Raw genomic sequence first — 17,469 nt, forward strand, 5'->3', positions numbered from 1 at the left:
TGGCGTAGGTAAATTTTGCATGCTATTAAATACCGAACACCAGAGAAAAACACAAGCCATATGCAAAGTGTATACAAAGAGGCACAAAATGCTGAACCTACCAAGGGATTTAATAACTTGATCTGAGCATTCTTCTGTGTATTTGTTCTCTTTCATGGGGCAACGGATTGAAAAGTCTGTCACATAGTCCCACCATTGCCAAGGCTTTCCACTTTCATTTGCAACTTTAAAAAAGCAAGCTTGGCGTAAGTTCTGAACAACAACATCTTTTCCATCATACCCTTTACTGAAATCTTGCTCAGGGTCCGGAGCACAGTATCTTCCGTTGTTTATACACTGAGACTTGCACTGTTGGCTTAAGAGAAATTCCTTAGGGCAATACCAAGTTATATAGTGAGGAGAAAATTGTGTGAACCCTTTCTTCTCAAGTAGCTGAGCTGCTCCTTTAAAGCTTTTCACAAAATTAATTTGACTGTCACACTTTGGTCCGCATTCATCGTTGCTATTTGTCCATAATTCGTACTCAACTCTATCGTCAGGATGCGGAAGAGCCTCTCTCCAATCAAGATTTATGCGAACCATCTCCCCATTTGAGAGAGCCTTCTTGATACTATCCCCTAAGGATTTGCTGATAAGAGTAGAAGGAATATTGATCTTTTCCATGTAATCATCTTTTGCAACATTCCCTTCTTCAGGAGTGTCCATGGTAATCAGGATTTCTTCTCTGTTATCAGCTACAAGAATAGCTGCTGCTCCACCATTTTGTGCATTCCACGCCTTCAAAGTGAAGTAGCAATCTACCAAAGTGACCAGGGAATAAATTTAAAAAACTTGAGCCACTTTTTGTGTGGTTCTGAACCTAACAACCTATGCATTGATATCATAATTATGACACCTATGAAACACTGACAGACACATTGACAATAATTTGAAAAAGTTAAGTAATTGAATCCAACAACATGTGTCTGATACCAGACATGCCTTATATAGTATAGAGATATAATAGGTAATCTTCACATAAACCTAAAGAATAAAAAGAAATAAATTCTGCAACCATAACCTGAACAATGCAACATCCACAAAATCTTAAGCAACAACTTCTAGTGAACTGGTTACATCATATTGGGAAGACCTTCTAGAATATTCCAAAATTAGTAATTAAAAGTGACATTCAATTAATAGAATGTTTAATCCTAACTTTCATTGTCTCTATATAAGTAGCATAAGATAAAAGAGAGCAGTTTCAATGCACATCATATTCAAAACAATTAAATTCATATGCACTTTCAGTGTAACAAGTTTTACGTTGTCAACCAATTCTAATCGTCACTGTCATTAAAAACATTCGACTTCATCCATTTTTTTTACACTTTTTGTGAGATTCACAAACTTTAAGAGTTAAAAGAACAATTAAAAATTTCACCTCCACGATCAACAAGAAGAAAGGTGGGGAAACCTCCAGGCTTAGACTGAAAGGAAGCATTGACATCAGTGAAGTTGTCACATCCTTTCTGATTCACATTTGGGTACACAACAGAACCAACCAATGTTCCTCCATATTGAGGTACCCCAAAATTCCCAATTGCACATTCATATGTACCCTTCAATGATTTTGGAGAAGTGATCTTCAAGCTATTCTTCTCCACCAAAAACCTTCCCAAACAACACTTCAACAACAAAACCAAAACACACAACAAAAAATTCAACTTGATGCTCATTCTCTTGTCCTGAAACTGAACATAAACCTCTTCAACTCCAAATAAGAAAGATAAAAAACAAGAAGAAGATAAAAAAAAACTGAAATTTAAAATGTAATTAATGCAACTGTCATAAAGGAAGGAGACCCAGATGAGGAAATTGAAAATTGGGGCAAAAAATAGTAGCTTTTTTGGTTGAAGAAGGTTTAAGGCTATGTGGGTCGAAACAGTGATGCGTAAGAAAGGAAAAGTATCGAACGAATTCTTAAAGGTGTCGAAATAATGGGGCGAAACGTGTTAGTTAAGTTCAACGGTTATTGAAAATGTCGCCCATCAATAAACAAAAACAATAATAGTTAAATTAAATAATCATTTTCAATCATTTTTTTAAGCAATTCTAGAAGAAAAAAATAGTGATTAGTGAAACCTCTTTTTTTTTTTTTTTTTAGTTGTTAATAATTTATAGGTTTTATCATAGTTTTTCTCTCTCTATTTTTAATAATTCACATAATTAATTATTCTATTTTAAAAATCGTCACATTTAATTTTTCTATCATAATTTTGAATTAAAAAATAACGATTTGATATTTTTTAAGTAATCTAACATACGATTTTATGATATAAAATTATTTATATATACTAATTATTCGTATGTCATTAATTAAATTACAAAAATAAAAGCTTTTTGAATTTGATAATTAAGTTTTCAGAGAATTTTATTACGATTTCATGAGTATTAATCATTCTACATTATTGCATTATATGTTATATTATTTAAAACACGTCACATCGCAATTTTTTAATAATGAATAACTAAAAATATAAAAATAGAATGACTAAAATTATAATTATAATTAAACTTAACTTTTATGTTTTGAATGAAAATGTTCAATAACATATGATTGAATAATTTTAAATATTGTTATATTTTGAAAAATGAAAAAAAAATTAGAAAAATATTGAATGAGATTTATTTATAGGTAATAATAACATGTTATAAATTGTACTATAGTTCGGTCTAGATATAAATATAATTAAAATAGTGTTGATAAAAGTATCTGCAAAAGAGAAAATAAAATATCCATTGTTAATATAAATTTATTGTACATGAACAACCAATTAAAATGAAGTATTCGACAATTATTTTTAAAACAATGTTTTATAACGTGCATGAGTGATAATAACATGAATAATTATTAGATGATAATGAAATATAATTTTATATACCGTCAGTACACCTTTATTATACTCTTTGTAGAATCATATATTCCATATATACTATAAATTTAAGGATAACTAACTTCGTGGGTTGAAATGACATGGAGTATCAATTTATAAAAAAAATGGTAAAAAGTTTAATTCTACTATCAAAGTAGTATTTCGATTTTGATATTTTTTCAAAAATAAAAAATATCATATTTGATATTTACAAATGAAAAAAAGATCGATCTTAAGAAAATTGTGATTTTTTTTCTAAACCAACTTAACTCGAATCACGTGATATTGAGGGTGAAAAAAGAAGTTTATGAATATGACGACATCCATCGATATAGATTAAATAGTTTAAGAGAAAAACAAAGCAAACAAGATTTGAAGGATGATGTTTGTGATTACTGCCTTCTTTGCATTGTACTAGTGTTGTGTCCCTTGAATTAAGACTTAAAAAATTATTTTTATTGCTTTTTATTTTAGTTTTTTTATTTATTAAAATTTAATTTAATCTTTCATGATCAAGAACTTCACCTTAATAAATCAACCTTGTCTCATTCACATTTGTATATATTAATTTGCATGGATGAACATTATATGATTTACTATAAAGAATGCTCTCAAAAAAGTTAAAAATATTAGTTTTAAATATCATTAATTAAAAAATTATATTTTTTCATAATAGTGTTTTTATTTATTTTAAAATGAAAATGCATTCTAAATATTTAACAATAGTGTTTTCCACATTTTACTTTCTACACTCCCCTTCCTTTGTAGTTCTCTCAACTGCAAATTTGAGCCCACCATCACCTTTTTCCATGGGCCATACCCCATTTCACCCAACCCTAATTTCTACTAACTCTCCATATCTATCTCTCTATATATATCTTTGAGCAGCCACCATCTTCTTTATTCTTTCCTCATTTCAATTTTTTTATCCTTCCTGTTTTGTATTTTTCTGCTAAATTCCTGCTCCATACTATGTTCTAAGTTCCATGACATTTTCTCAAGATTATTGTATATATCTTGTCGGATACCCTAACATTCATGTAATATGTATGTTGGATGGTTTGTATGATTAGTTTATCTGTAAGATATATATGATTGTCTTAAGTAAATCTCTATGGAACAAAAAATAATATCCATAGATTTAAACAAGTGTGATTCTTGAATTTCGTTGCTTCATATTTGAATGCTTTCTTAATGAAATATCGGAAGTGTGCTAATGTATTTGAAAAACCATGTCATTTCATTGTAATTTCTTGGTACTTTTACTGTGTTATTTCTTAACATTTCATATGTTTAGAGTGATTTCACTTAAAACTTTTATAGCATCTCCAAAGTTAGACTCCACTTCATTAAATATGAACCATTTTCTAACATTATTTTAAAGTAACTTATTTATTTTTGATTTTCACAATTCAATTCTTAAACATAATCTACAACTTTAATTCATATATTAATATTTTATTTATATTTAATTTTATTATAATTTAAAATATTAATTTAAATATTTTAATTAATTCTTTATACATTATTTAAGTTTAAATTTAAAATAAAATTTAATTTAAATTTTTATAATAGTAAAAGTTAAATGTTAAATACATAATATAAATAATTAAAAAAAATATATAAATTTTGTTGTTCTTGTGTTTTAATTGTTCGCAAATATATTCTACTAACTTTGTGTGAAGTTTTTTTTTTTGAAACAATAAAATGACAAAAAATAAGTAAAAAGTATTGTTAATAGGAGCAAATTGTATAATAAAAATTGTGAAAGAAAAATTAAGAGGAAGAAAAACAAATTTTTTTAATTAATAAAAAATATATTTCATATATATATATTAATTGTAAAAAAAATAACGATCATAAAAAAAACTTATAAATTAATAAAAAAGTTAACATTAAATGTAAAAATTACCGAGTCATTTTGACATTTCATCTATATTTACTTAATTTTTTAACTTTAGTCATTTTAACATTTCATTTATATTTAATTTTTTAACTTTGTGATTTCTTTATCCATCTGAGCCAACTTGCTGTGGTTTTATGACACAGTCGGTTTTCACAATTGCATGTTATTCATATTATTCTTTAATCAGTATTAGTATTTGTCTTGTAACATTTTGAGATGCCCAAAATAATTAAACATGACATATTCAGCAATATGTAAAACGTCTGGCTGGCTATGTTTCATATTTAAACACTATATTATGTCAAAACATTTATCCATAAAATTTTAAATATTAATTCAATTAAAATATTCCAAAGTCCAAAGACAACTCAACACTTCTAATTACAAGAAAGATACAAACCGACTTGGCTACCAAAGCCACTGCACACCTGTTAATAGGCCTGACACTGTTGTTCTGAGCCAACACAACTAATATTACTTTACTTATACATATGTATCAAGAAAATAGTTAATGTTTTGATTGCTGACCGAAAAAGTAATTAATGATTTGACAAAATAAATAAAAAAGTAATAATGAAAATTGAATATATATAAAATGACTATTTTGTCCATTATACATTTTTTATATTGTATTTTTTGTTATAGAATCGGTTTTACAATACATTTACTCATATCTTTATAAAATACAAAATTTATCAAAAATATATTTATTTAATTATTCCCTTTAACAACTTAACATTAGAACTAGTATCTCTTCTTCTTTCTTCAAGTCCTATGTTTTTCTGGTGCTGCTATGCTCCAACTGTCTAAATTTTTTTCCTCAAAGTTTTTCTACGATGGAAACAAACAACAGTAAAATTTCATCCTTTTTTACTCTTTTTTTTTCTTTCAAATCTCAATTTTTTTTAATAATGAATAACTAAAAATATAAAAATAGAATGACTAAAATTATAATTATAATTAAACTTAACTTTTATGTTTTGAATGAAAATGTTCAATAACATATGATTGAATAATTTTAAATATTGTTATCTTTTGAAAAATAAAAAAGAAAATTAGAAAAATATTGAATGAGATTTATTTATAGGTAATAGTAACATGTTATAAATTGTACTATAGTTCAGTATAGATATAAATATAATTAAAATAGTGTTGATAAAAGTATTTGCAAAAGAGAAAATAAAATATACATTGTTAATATAAATTTATTGTACATGAACAACCAATTAAAATGAAGTATTTGACAATTATTTTTAAAACAATGTTTTATAATGTGCATAAGTGATAATAACATGAATAATTATTAGATGATAATGAAATATAATTTTATACACCATAAGTACACCTTTATTATACTATTTGCAGAATCATATATTCTATATATACTATAATTTTAAGGATATCTAACTTCGTGGGTTGTAATGGCATGGAGTATCAGTTTATAAAAAAAATGGTAAGAAGTTTAATCCTACCAAAGTAGTATTTCGATTTTGATATTTTTTTAAAAATAAAAAAAATCTCATATTTGATATTTACGAATAAAAAAAAGATCGATCTTAAGAAAATTGTGATTCTTTTTCTAAACCAACTTAACTCGAATCACGGGATATTGAGGGTAAAAAAAAAGTTTATGAATATGACGACATCCATCAATATAGATTAAATAGTTTAAGAGAAAAACAAAGCAAACAAGATTTGAAGGATGATGTTTGTGATTGTTGCCTTCTCTGCAGTGTACTAGTGTTGTGTCCCTTTTATTAGTTCAATTAAGATTTAATTTTTTTTTATTGCTTTTTATCTTAGTTTTTTTATTTATTAAAATTTAATTTAATCTTTCATGTTTAAGAACTTCACCTTAATAAATCAACCTTGTCTCATGTACATTTGTATATATTAATTTGCACGGATCAACATTATATGATTTACTACAAAGAATGCTCTCAAAAAAGTTAAAAATATTAGTTTTAACTATCATTAATTAAAAAATTATATTTTTTCTTAATAGTGGTTTTATTTATTTTAAAATGAAAATGCATTCTAAATATTTAACAATAGTGTTTTTCACATTTTACTTTCTACACTCCCCTTCCTTTGTAGTTATCTCAACTGCAAATTTGAGCCCACCATCACCTTTTCCCATGGGCCATACCCCCATTTCACCCAACCCTAATTTCTACTAACTCTCCATATCTATCTCTCTCTATATATCCTTTGAGCAGCTACCATCTTCTTTATTCTTTCCTCATTTCAATTTTTTTTCCCTTGTATTTTTCTGCTAAATTCCTGGTAGTTTTGTTACTGCTGCATACTATGTTCTAAGTTCCATGACATTTTCTCAAGATTATTATATATATCTTGTCGGATATCCTAACATTCATGTAATCTGTATGTTGGATGGTTTGTATGATTAGTTTATCTGTAAGATATATATGATTGTCTTAAGTAAATGTCCACGGAACAAAAAATAATATCCATAGATTTAAACAAATGGGATTCTTGTATTTCGATCCTCTCTTCGTGAGTCATCTCTTCTCTCTTCGCTTTCGCTGTTTCACTATTTTGGTTCATCTTCATTATTTTGGTTGATGATTTTGATTGTCTGATAACCTTTTGAGTGAGTTCATGCTTTTCCCATGTATTTTATTTCTACCATTATTAGTACTCTACTTTTGATTGTTTTGCTGTATTTTTTTGAAGTTTTGTGTAATTTGGCTTTTGTTTATCTCTGTATTTATATTCATGCTTGCTGATTTCTTTTTATCTGCATTCGTGTAATCAATAACATTGGTTTTTTCTCTTATTTATTCTTCATTTATGTTGTTTCAATAGTTGTCTTTGATTTTTATTTTGAACATTTTAGTTTTGTTTTAATTGTTTTTTTTTGGGTGTGCTCACTGTGCTGTTTCATTGAATTATTGTTCAATGGAGAAAATGTTTGTTGCAATGTTTCATGTGAGAGAGAGAGATTCAATTTGATTGTTGATTCATAAAGCATGGTTTCAGTAAGAGTATAACAATGTGTGAAATTTTTATAGTAAGTAAGAAATTGCAAAGTTTGTATTAAAGATAAGAAAGACAGAGATTCAAAGAAATTATGATAAGAAAAGTGTTACAATCCAGGACTAGTTTTAAGTACCTAATACAGTATTAAAAATACAAGTGATTTTGTGTAACAATCATGAGAATATGTTGTGATTATCTCCTAATATTTATTCATTATTGAGAAGTTGATCCAAACTTAATTTTTGTAAGTAAAGGAGTATGTAACTGAGATAGGTAGTAAGAATTATAGTGGAAGTAAGGTATTGGCCAATTACTTGTGAAAGAGTCTTAGAAAAGGTTTGAGAGATGAACTTTACAGTGTGTTAAACTATCAATTTAATTATTATTTTTTGTTGTTAATATTCAATTCTGGACCGCTTGGTACAAAAGGCGTAAAAAAAGAACTCCTAATCATTTAAATATTGTGCTTCCTTCCTTCTGTCTTAATTAAGCCAACACAAGGAAATTAACTACTTAAACCTTATCTTATTTTGTCAACAAAAATGAAGAACAGCTCAATCAAGTGTTGGAAGCTCCCTCCAGTCCTGATGAGTTTTCCAGTTCCTGATTAATGGTATGTTTGTTTAATGATACAGCATAACTAAAAATGTAAGCTTTTTGTTTAATGTAAGCTTCATTACCAAGCCTAATAGCATATGCACCTTCTGGTACAATTAAAAGCATGTCACCTTGTTTTTGTCCTGATTTTATGTATTCAACGAATCTTGAAATTGTCCAATTTGATATTCCATCATGGCTTGTTACTACTGACCCCTTTAGTTCTGATGCTTTTGGTCCAACTTCAAAGTCACCATTAGGTAATAAACCTGAAGTTTACAATCACATTTTATTATTTATTATTTATTTTACTTCATATAAAATTTAATTTCTTTAGTTTATATTGTTGTTTAAGGAAGTTAAATCATGCCTACAAAGCACCCTTCAATTGGTTTAAGGAAGTTTTAAGAGGGGCTATTACAAGTAGCAGATTGAGATACTATGATACACTGCTAGTTTTTGTTTTTTATTTTCAAGAATAAATTCATGTCTTTGATGTTTGAACTCACGCTCAATCATCGTCCGCCATCTATAAGTGCAAACAGCAAAGTTGCTGCTTTTTACTTTCGAATAAAATTTGACATCCCTTGAAATTCATAATTGCAGCTTATATTGTTGGTGGACTTGGAGTTTGATTATATAAATCCATATGATTCAATATCAGAGTCTGCTTTCAGCATTGGAGGAAGGGTGTTGGATCCTCATCGTAGTAATCTTACACCTACGATAGTGGAAGTGCTTGTTTGCACTCAAGATTGGCTGAAAGGATCTCCTTTCTCAAATCTATTTGATGAGGACCTTGAAGAACTTGAAACCTTTAAGAAAGGTATGTTACAATATTTTTAGTTCTACAAACTTTGTATTGTATTTTAAATTTTTTGAAACATAATGAAATACTCTTTTTTGCAGAGATCATTTCTCCAACACTCTACGCAACAGCATCCGCTAGTGTCATTAGTCTTGACGATTAAAGACATTTGTTTCTATTTTGTTTAGCATCATTGTATTTGAAGTAAAATTGTTGAACTAAATAGATTAGTTGAGTTTAGGGGTCGTACTTTTAGAATATTGAGGAATTTGTTTCTGTTCACCTTTTAGTTACATGTGTGTTGGGCAGATATTTTTACAAAATTCATTAGCCTATTAAGGTTTGGTGATGTGCTGAGACTAATTAGACATTGTTGTGATGATGTTTCTGATTAATTATGATTGATCAACATTGTTGTGCCAATGCAAGGCCGTATGTATCTGGAAATGCTATGAATTAAATTGTGCAGTATGTATTCTGTATTTGGAAAGGCAGCATGTGAATTTTGATTGATCAACATTGCTTCACATGCTGCTAGTCAATGAATTAAATAGGAAAAAAAAGTCAATAGGAATTAAATAGCGCCGTTCAATTTAATACAAAAGCAGTTCAGTTTGATACAAGTAAAAATAAGTTAAAATCGGTTCAGTTTGGTTTGGAGTATTAAACCGGTTCATAGGTTTATAGAACCGGTTCACAGATTTATAGAACCGGTTTGGTTCAGTTTGGAATATTAAACTGGTGCACTGGTTTAAAAATGAGTTCGGTTCGGTTTTACAAACTGTAAACTGATTTGGTTCGATTTTTTCTGAACTGAAAACCAATTTCGTTCAGTTTTCAGGCATAACTTAATTTTGCAGTCCCCTACTTTCTTACTGAAATATCGGAAGTGTGTTAATGTATTTGAGAAACCATTTTAAGTCATTTAATTGTAATTTCCTGATACTTTTACTGTGTTATTTCTAAACATTTCATATGTTTAGAGTGATTTTACTTAAAACTTTTATAGCATCTCCAAAGTTAAGACTCAACTTCATTAAATATGATCCATTTTCTAACATTATTTTAAAGTAACTAATTTATTTTTGATTTTAACAATTCAATTCTTAAGAATATTCTACAATTTTAATTCATATATTAATATTTTATTTAGATTTAATTTTATTACAACTTAAAATATTAATTTAAATATTTTAATTAATTCTATTATATATTATTTAAATTTAAAATAAAATAAAATTTAAATTTTTATAATAATAGTAAAAATTAAAAATTAAATATATAATATAAATAATTAAAAATGAAAAAAATAAATAAATTTAGATTTTGCTGTTCTAGTGTTCTAATTGCTCTCAACTATATTCTACTAAATCTGTGTGAAGTTTTACTTTTTTTTTAAACAATAAAATGACAGAAAGTAAGTAAAAAGTATTGTTAATAGAAGCAAATTGTATAATAAAAATTGTGAAAGAGAAATTAAGAGTAAGAAAAACAATTTTTTTAATTAATAAAAAAATATATTTCATATATATATTAATGGTAAAAAAAAATAACGATCATAAAATAAACTTACTTATAAATTAATAAAAGAAGTTAACATTAAATTGTAAAAATTACTAAGTCATTTTGACATTTCATCTATATTTACTTAATTTTTTAACTTTAGTCACTTTAAAATTTCATTTATACTTGTTTAATTTTTTTAACTTTGTGATCTCTTTATCCATCTGAGCCAACTTGCTGTGGTTTTACGACACAGTCGGTTTTCACAATTGCATATTATTCATATTATTCTTTAATCAGTATTAGTATTTGTCTTGTAACATTTTGAGATGCCCCAAAATAATTAAACATGACATATTCAGCAATATGTAAAACGTCTGGCAGGCTATGTTTCATATTTAAATACTATATTATGTTAAAACAGTTACGCATAAAATTTTAAATATTAATTGTATTAAAATATTCCAAAGTCCAAAGACAACCCAACACTTCTAATTACAAGAAAGATACAAACCGACTTGGCTACCAAAGCTACTACACACCTGTTAATAGGTCTGCCGTCTGCACACAGTACTGACACTGTTGTTCTGAGCCAACACAACTAATATTACTTTACTTATACATATGTATCAAGAAAATAGTTAATGTTTTGATTGCTCACCGAAAAAGTAATTAATGATTTGACAAAATAAAAAAAAGTAATAATGAAAATTGAGTACATATAAAATGAATATTTTGTCCATTATACATTTTGTATATTCTATTTTTTGTTATAGAATCGGTTTTACAATACATTTACTCATATCTTTATAAAATACAAAATTTATCAAAAATATATTTATTTTCTTTTTAAGTAATTATTCCCTTTAACAACTTAGCATTAGAACTAGTATCTCTTCTTCTTTCTTCAAGTCCTATGTTTTTTCTGGTGCTGCTATGCTCCATGTGTCTAATTTTTTTTTCCTCAAAGGTTTTCAATGATGGAAATAAACAACAATAAAATTTCATCATTTTTTTAGTCTTCTTATTTTCAAATCTAAATATTTTCTTTGTTCAATTATTTTTTTTTTTTGTTGATTAAAGTTTTGATGATATAGATTGAGGTTTGAGAGTTTGTTTTTTTGTTACCTTCCCTTATACCTCTCACTTCCTCACTGTATTTAAAATAACTCTTTTACTTTTTTTATTATATATAAGAATAAGAAATTTCATAATAAGAAATATTTTAAAAAAGAAATTTTTTGAAAAAGAAATTTTTTGAAATAGAATTTTTTTTAAAAATAATATCATTATTTAAAAACAAAATTTATATTTTGATAATTTGAATAAAATTTTAAATTTTTGAAATACTCCAAACTTTTATTTTACATGAACAAATGTAAATGAATAAGTTGTTGTTAGTATAATAAGTTATCAAGCTTGCATCTTCATTCAGAGTATAACTTTCACTCCCACCACCATTGATACACATAACCATGCCTTCAATTGCAAAGATTTGTTTCACAATAATAATTTTTATTTATATGCTTTCTTTTCCATTCTCTACCTCAAAAACTATAGTGGATATGCCAAACAAGAATTAGTAAGAGTGCTGACGTTGGCTAGTACCAGAACGCAGCCTATTTTTTAAGCTATACAAATCAATCATGATAAACACAAATATGAATTCTGATTATTTTTGAGTCAAAAATATACTATTCATTAACGTTATATATTTTTTCTAATGCATGAGAAATGTTTGTGTTGGATTTTGAGTTTCAAAAACTATTTAAAATTCACAATTTATGTCATCGAAGATATTACTGGGTTGAGTCGCGGACTAGGTCACTCTCTTTAAGACGTTTCGCGGCACTGCCCAAATTGTGCAAGACAGACTATCAACCACGAAGTCCCCAGGATAAAACAGCCCAGATTCACTGTATCGGAGTTCCACTGCACCGTAGAAAACCGTTCTAGAATTACACCCTCAATATGGCAGTTTAAGCCACTCTCAATATGACAATTAAAGTCACTCTCAATATGGTACTATGACCATTCATAACTACGGCATAGCAACCGCTCTAAAAACAAAAGAACTACGGCATAACAACCGCTCAAAAAACCGAAAGAATTACGGCATAACATCCGCTTTAAAACCGAAGGGACTACGGCATAATAACCGCTCTAAAACCGAAGGGACTGCGGCATAATAACCGCTTTAAAACCGAAGGGACTACGACATAATAACCGCTCTAAAACCGAAGGGACTGTGGCATAATAACCGCTTTAAAACCGAAGGGACTGCGGCATAATAACCGCTTTAAAACCGAAGGGACTACGGCATAATAACCGCTCTAAAACCGAAGGGACTACGACATCATAACCGCTCTAAAACCGAAGGGACTGCGACATAATAACCGCTCTAAAACCGAAGGGACTGCGGCATAATAACCGCTCTAAAACCGAATGGACTGCGGCATAATAACCGCTCTAAAGACAGAAAGAAAGGGGAGAAGTGGCTCGAAAATTAGGCGAGCAGAATATAAGAGGGAGAAAAGAGAAAGTTGGGAAAAGCATCCAACTTTGGTGTACTTTTCACAATAGCTTGAAACTCATTATATAGTGATGGAAGCAAAGTCACATATGTTTTCTAAACAATGTGGGACTTTAGTATGTATAGAATGGAAACTACACAAAATATGATAGTTTACCAAAGTGAGATTTCAAAAAAATTCTTTCCAATGTGGGACTTGAATTTTATAAAACAAGTCTTTTTCCACTTAAATTTACAAAAAGATATTTCTTTCCAATGTGGGACTTCAACACATTTTTAAATTCACACTATAACATACATGTATTCCAACAATCCCCCACTTGAATTTAAAAAAATTCTTAAAATAACATCAAGTTAAAAAAATTTCTTAAAATAGCATCAAGTGCTTCTATAAGATCGTGCATAAACAAATGTGTCTTTCGACTTGAACCTTTGCATAGCGAGTAAGATTCAGATTCAACAAGAGTAACCGTAGTTTTGAACTCTATCTCTGACATCAAACCCACACACAACCTTTTCATTAGGTGTATTCCAAAAAGCCCGTGCATTTAAGGCCCTGCACGTGTATCCCAGTCTAGTGAACGCTCTAGGAATTCTGCCTCGAAATTCCATAGGAAGCGGCCCCCACTTCCACATTCACGTAGGTGAGTCTATCAAGAGTACTCCTGTAGCCACTAGGTACCCCACTCCATATAGAGTATAGATCTCATTAAGAGTTTCTATTATCTCATCCTTTTTCGCTTCAGGAATCATGCTTCTCATATAAAACATAGCATGTTCATCTCATATCACTATGACTTGTTATTACCCATTGAACCTAATTCTTGGGATCTCCAGTCTTTTAGGCCGGGTTACCATCATAAGTGACTCATTTATCTATAGGCATTAGTCCCATCCTTTTGGATGTATTTTGGACTTTCTCTCTAGCTAATCCTTTCGTCAAAGGATCAGCTAAATTTTCATCAGTGCGTACATGATCCACAATAACAGCTCCTTTCGAAAGTAATTCTCTAATAGTGTTGTGCTTACGACGTATTTGTCGTCTCTTACCGTTATAATAACGGTTCTCAATTTTTGCAATAGCCGCGGTACTATCGCAGTGGATCAACACAGCTGGTAACGGCTTATCCCACAAAGGGATTTCTGCTAGCAAGCATCTGAACCAGCTTGCTTCTTCACTAGTAGTAGCTAGTGCTATCATTTCAGACTTGATAGTGGACTGAGCCAATATCGTCTGTTCTTAGATTTCCAAGATACAACACCACTCGCTATATTAAAATATAGTCATCGATTGCTTTGGAGTCATCTGATAAGATGTTCCAATCAGCATCGTTGTATCCTTCAAGGATAGTAGGAAATCTTCTATAATGTAATCCGAGACTCATGGTCCTTTTCAAGTATCTCATGACTCTTTCCATAGCGTGCCAATGCTCCATACTAGGTCTACTAGTAAACCTGCACAATAATCCCACGACATAGGCAATGTCGGGTCTAGTACAATCAGTGGCATACCTGAGGCAGCCAATGATGCTCGCATATTTAGTTTGTCTAACACCTTCCCCAGTGTAATTGAAAAGTTTCACACTTAGATCATATGGTATGCAAGCAGGTTTATAGTCAAAGTAATTTTATTTCTTTAGGATATTTTCAACATAGTGAAATTGATCCAAAGAAATTCCCTTTTCTAACCTAGTAATCTTGATTCTAAGGATTACATTTGCTTCTCCGAGGTCTTTCATATCAAAGTTGTCACACAACAATGATTTCAAAATATTTACAGCATGAATGTTTGAATCAAATATGAGTATCTCGTCTACATAGAGACATATGATAGTGCAAATGCCATTTTCAAATTTGTAGTAAATACATTTGTCACTTTCATTCACTTTAAACTCATTCGATATAATAAAGTTATCAAACTTTTCATGCCATTTCTTTGGAGCTTATTTAAGACCATACATGGATTTATCTAACATACATACCCTGTATTCTTGTCCTTGAATTACAAAACCTTTAGGTTGCTCCATAATAGATTTCTTCTTCCGAATCACCTTTTAAAGGAGTTGTTTTAACATCCATTTGGTGTAACACCAGGTTAAGAATAGCTGCTAGTGATATGAGTATTCTAATGGATGTTATTCTAATGATCGGTGGAAAAGTCTCGAATAAATCTATATTTTTTCTTTGTCTAAAACCTTTGGCTACAAGGTGTGCCTTGTATTTTATCAATCATTCCATTGGGTTTTAGTTTCTTTTTCAATATTCATTTACAACTTGTTGCTTTGCAACCAAGAGGCAAGTATACTAAATGTCAGGTTCGGTTAGACTCTAGAGAATCCATTTCATCGTTTATAGCTTCTTGCCATAGATCTGCATCCAATGATGACAGAGCTTCTTTAAGAATTGCAGGATCCTCTTCTAAATTATAAGCCATATATTCTGGTCCATAATCGATAACAACTCTTACTCTCTTACTCCTTCGAGTTTCTGTTTCGTCTTGTTTGTTGCTTTCAATGCTTCTTGTCACATGAACTTGACTAAGTTTGATGTCCCCACTATTTCACAGTAACTTGACTAGGTTCGCTGCCCCCACTATTTCTCAATTTAAAAGGGGATTTATTTTCATAGAGGTCAACTTCATTTGACTTTATGATCACTTTTGCGTTTAGGTCATAAAACCTATACGCTTTGTTCTTTACCGCATACCCAATGAATTCTCATTCATAGGCTCTACTGGCGAATTTAACTCGCTCGGGATCGGGATTCTGACATAAGCCAGACCACCCCATGTTTGAAAATAAGACAAGTTCGATTGTCTTTTCTTCACTATCTCATAAGGAGATATTTTGTTTTTAGATTTAAAAACTCTATTCAAAACATAACAAATAAACAATATATTTTCTTCACACCAATGAGATGTAGTACTAGAGTTAAACATACTAGCAACAACTAGTTCAATAAAAGTTATATTATTTTTTCTTTTCAACTTTACCATTCACTTGTAATTATGGTGTAGTTGTTCCATGTATAATTCCAGACAATTTATAAAACTCATTAAATAAACTAAATCATACTTGGAATCTCTTAATCTTTATATTAAATTGATTTTTCAATTTCAGCTGTAAAGATCCTTAACATGCCAAGCGTTTCACTTTTAGTTTTCATTTCTTGGTAACGTCTCATCAAGTTCACATATGTCAAAGTGTAATACATCTAAAGACTTAGATTCTCTAACTACATATTTATGTGAACTCTTTGTTATTTTAGCTTGACTATAAAAATTCACATTTTCCAAAATCATTTAACAATAACTTTAGAATTAAAACTAAGTTACTTAATTTTGAAATCAGATGTGTTCACATCACATAGTCTAGCATGTCAAAATTAAAATCACACAACATGTAAGCATAAACAGACATTTTATTGATTTCAACATTCAAACAAAAGAGACATATTAAATTTCAATGTTTAATTTAAATATGCCATGAATGACGTACCTTAATAGCTTATCTCATGAATCATCTTCTGAATTCTACGGGAGTGTGCCTCCACGTCCATGAATCTATCAGCCTCCATGTGCCTCCACGGATCTGTCAGCCTCCATGTATCAGACATCTGATACTCTCTGATACTCTAGGTAGCAATCACAACTTACTTAGAGTATCTCAAACATATCTCGCATTATTGCTGGAACTGTAATAGTTATACAGATCATCAGCAAGTCGATTAAGAATATAATTCTTATCATTATTCTCCCATGGGTTAATTCTCCAACTGTTTTATCCTTTTCTATTTGCTTCAAACTGAAACAGTTTATCAAAATGAGAGGCAACATAACCAAATCCAGTAATCTCTTCGGTTGACATGGCAGAACGAAACGTCTTAAAATTGTTGGATTTTGAATTTCAAAAACTATTTAAAATTCACAATTTATGCCACCGAAGATATTACTGGGTTGAGTCGCGGACTAGGTCGCTCTCTTTAAGACGTTTCGCGGCACTGCCCAAATTGTGCAAGGCAGACTATCAACCACGAAGTCCCCAGGATAAAACAGCCCAGATTCACTGTATCGGAGTTCCACTGCACCGTAGAAAACCGTTCTAGAATTACACCCTCAATATGGCAGTTAAAGCCACTCTCAATATGACAATTAAAGTCACTCTCAATATGGTACTATGACCATTCATAACTACGGTATAATAAC

At 29.5% G+C, this 17,469-nt stretch overlaps 1 protein-coding gene and 1 long non-coding RNA gene across 2 annotated transcripts in view; one reads left to right on the top strand and one right to left on the bottom strand.

Annotated features, from left to right (window-relative positions):
* LOC101498912 (vacuolar-sorting receptor 1-like) overlaps positions 1-1,985 on the bottom strand; it is a 4,917-nt gene extending 2,932 nt beyond the window's left edge. The window contains exons 1-2 of the mRNA XM_004492508.4: positions 1,424-1,985; positions 102-797 (exon numbers count right to left, since the gene is read on the bottom strand). Of these exons, the coding sequence (XP_004492565.1) occupies positions 102-797; positions 1,424-1,718 (991 nt within the window). The 5' untranslated portion in view covers positions 1,719-1,985. The remainder of the gene's footprint in view (positions 1-101; positions 798-1,423) is intronic.
* Positions 1,986-7,032: 5,047 nt separating this feature from the next.
* Positions 7,033-9,700, top strand: LOC140919553 (uncharacterized). Its single transcript, XR_012162215.1, has 4 exons — positions 7,033-7,338; positions 8,378-8,437; positions 9,028-9,247; positions 9,331-9,700. It is a non-coding gene; the product is annotated as an uncharacterized lncRNA (long non-coding RNA).
* The last annotated feature ends 7,769 nt before the right edge of the window (positions 9,701-17,469 follow it).

The sequence above is a fragment of the Cicer arietinum genome, chromosome 3 (genome assembly GCF_000331145.2).
Source record: "Cicer arietinum cultivar CDC Frontier isolate Library 1 chromosome 3, Cicar.CDCFrontier_v2.0, whole genome shotgun sequence".
Taxonomy (NCBI): domain Eukaryota; kingdom Viridiplantae; phylum Streptophyta; class Magnoliopsida; order Fabales; family Fabaceae; genus Cicer; species Cicer arietinum.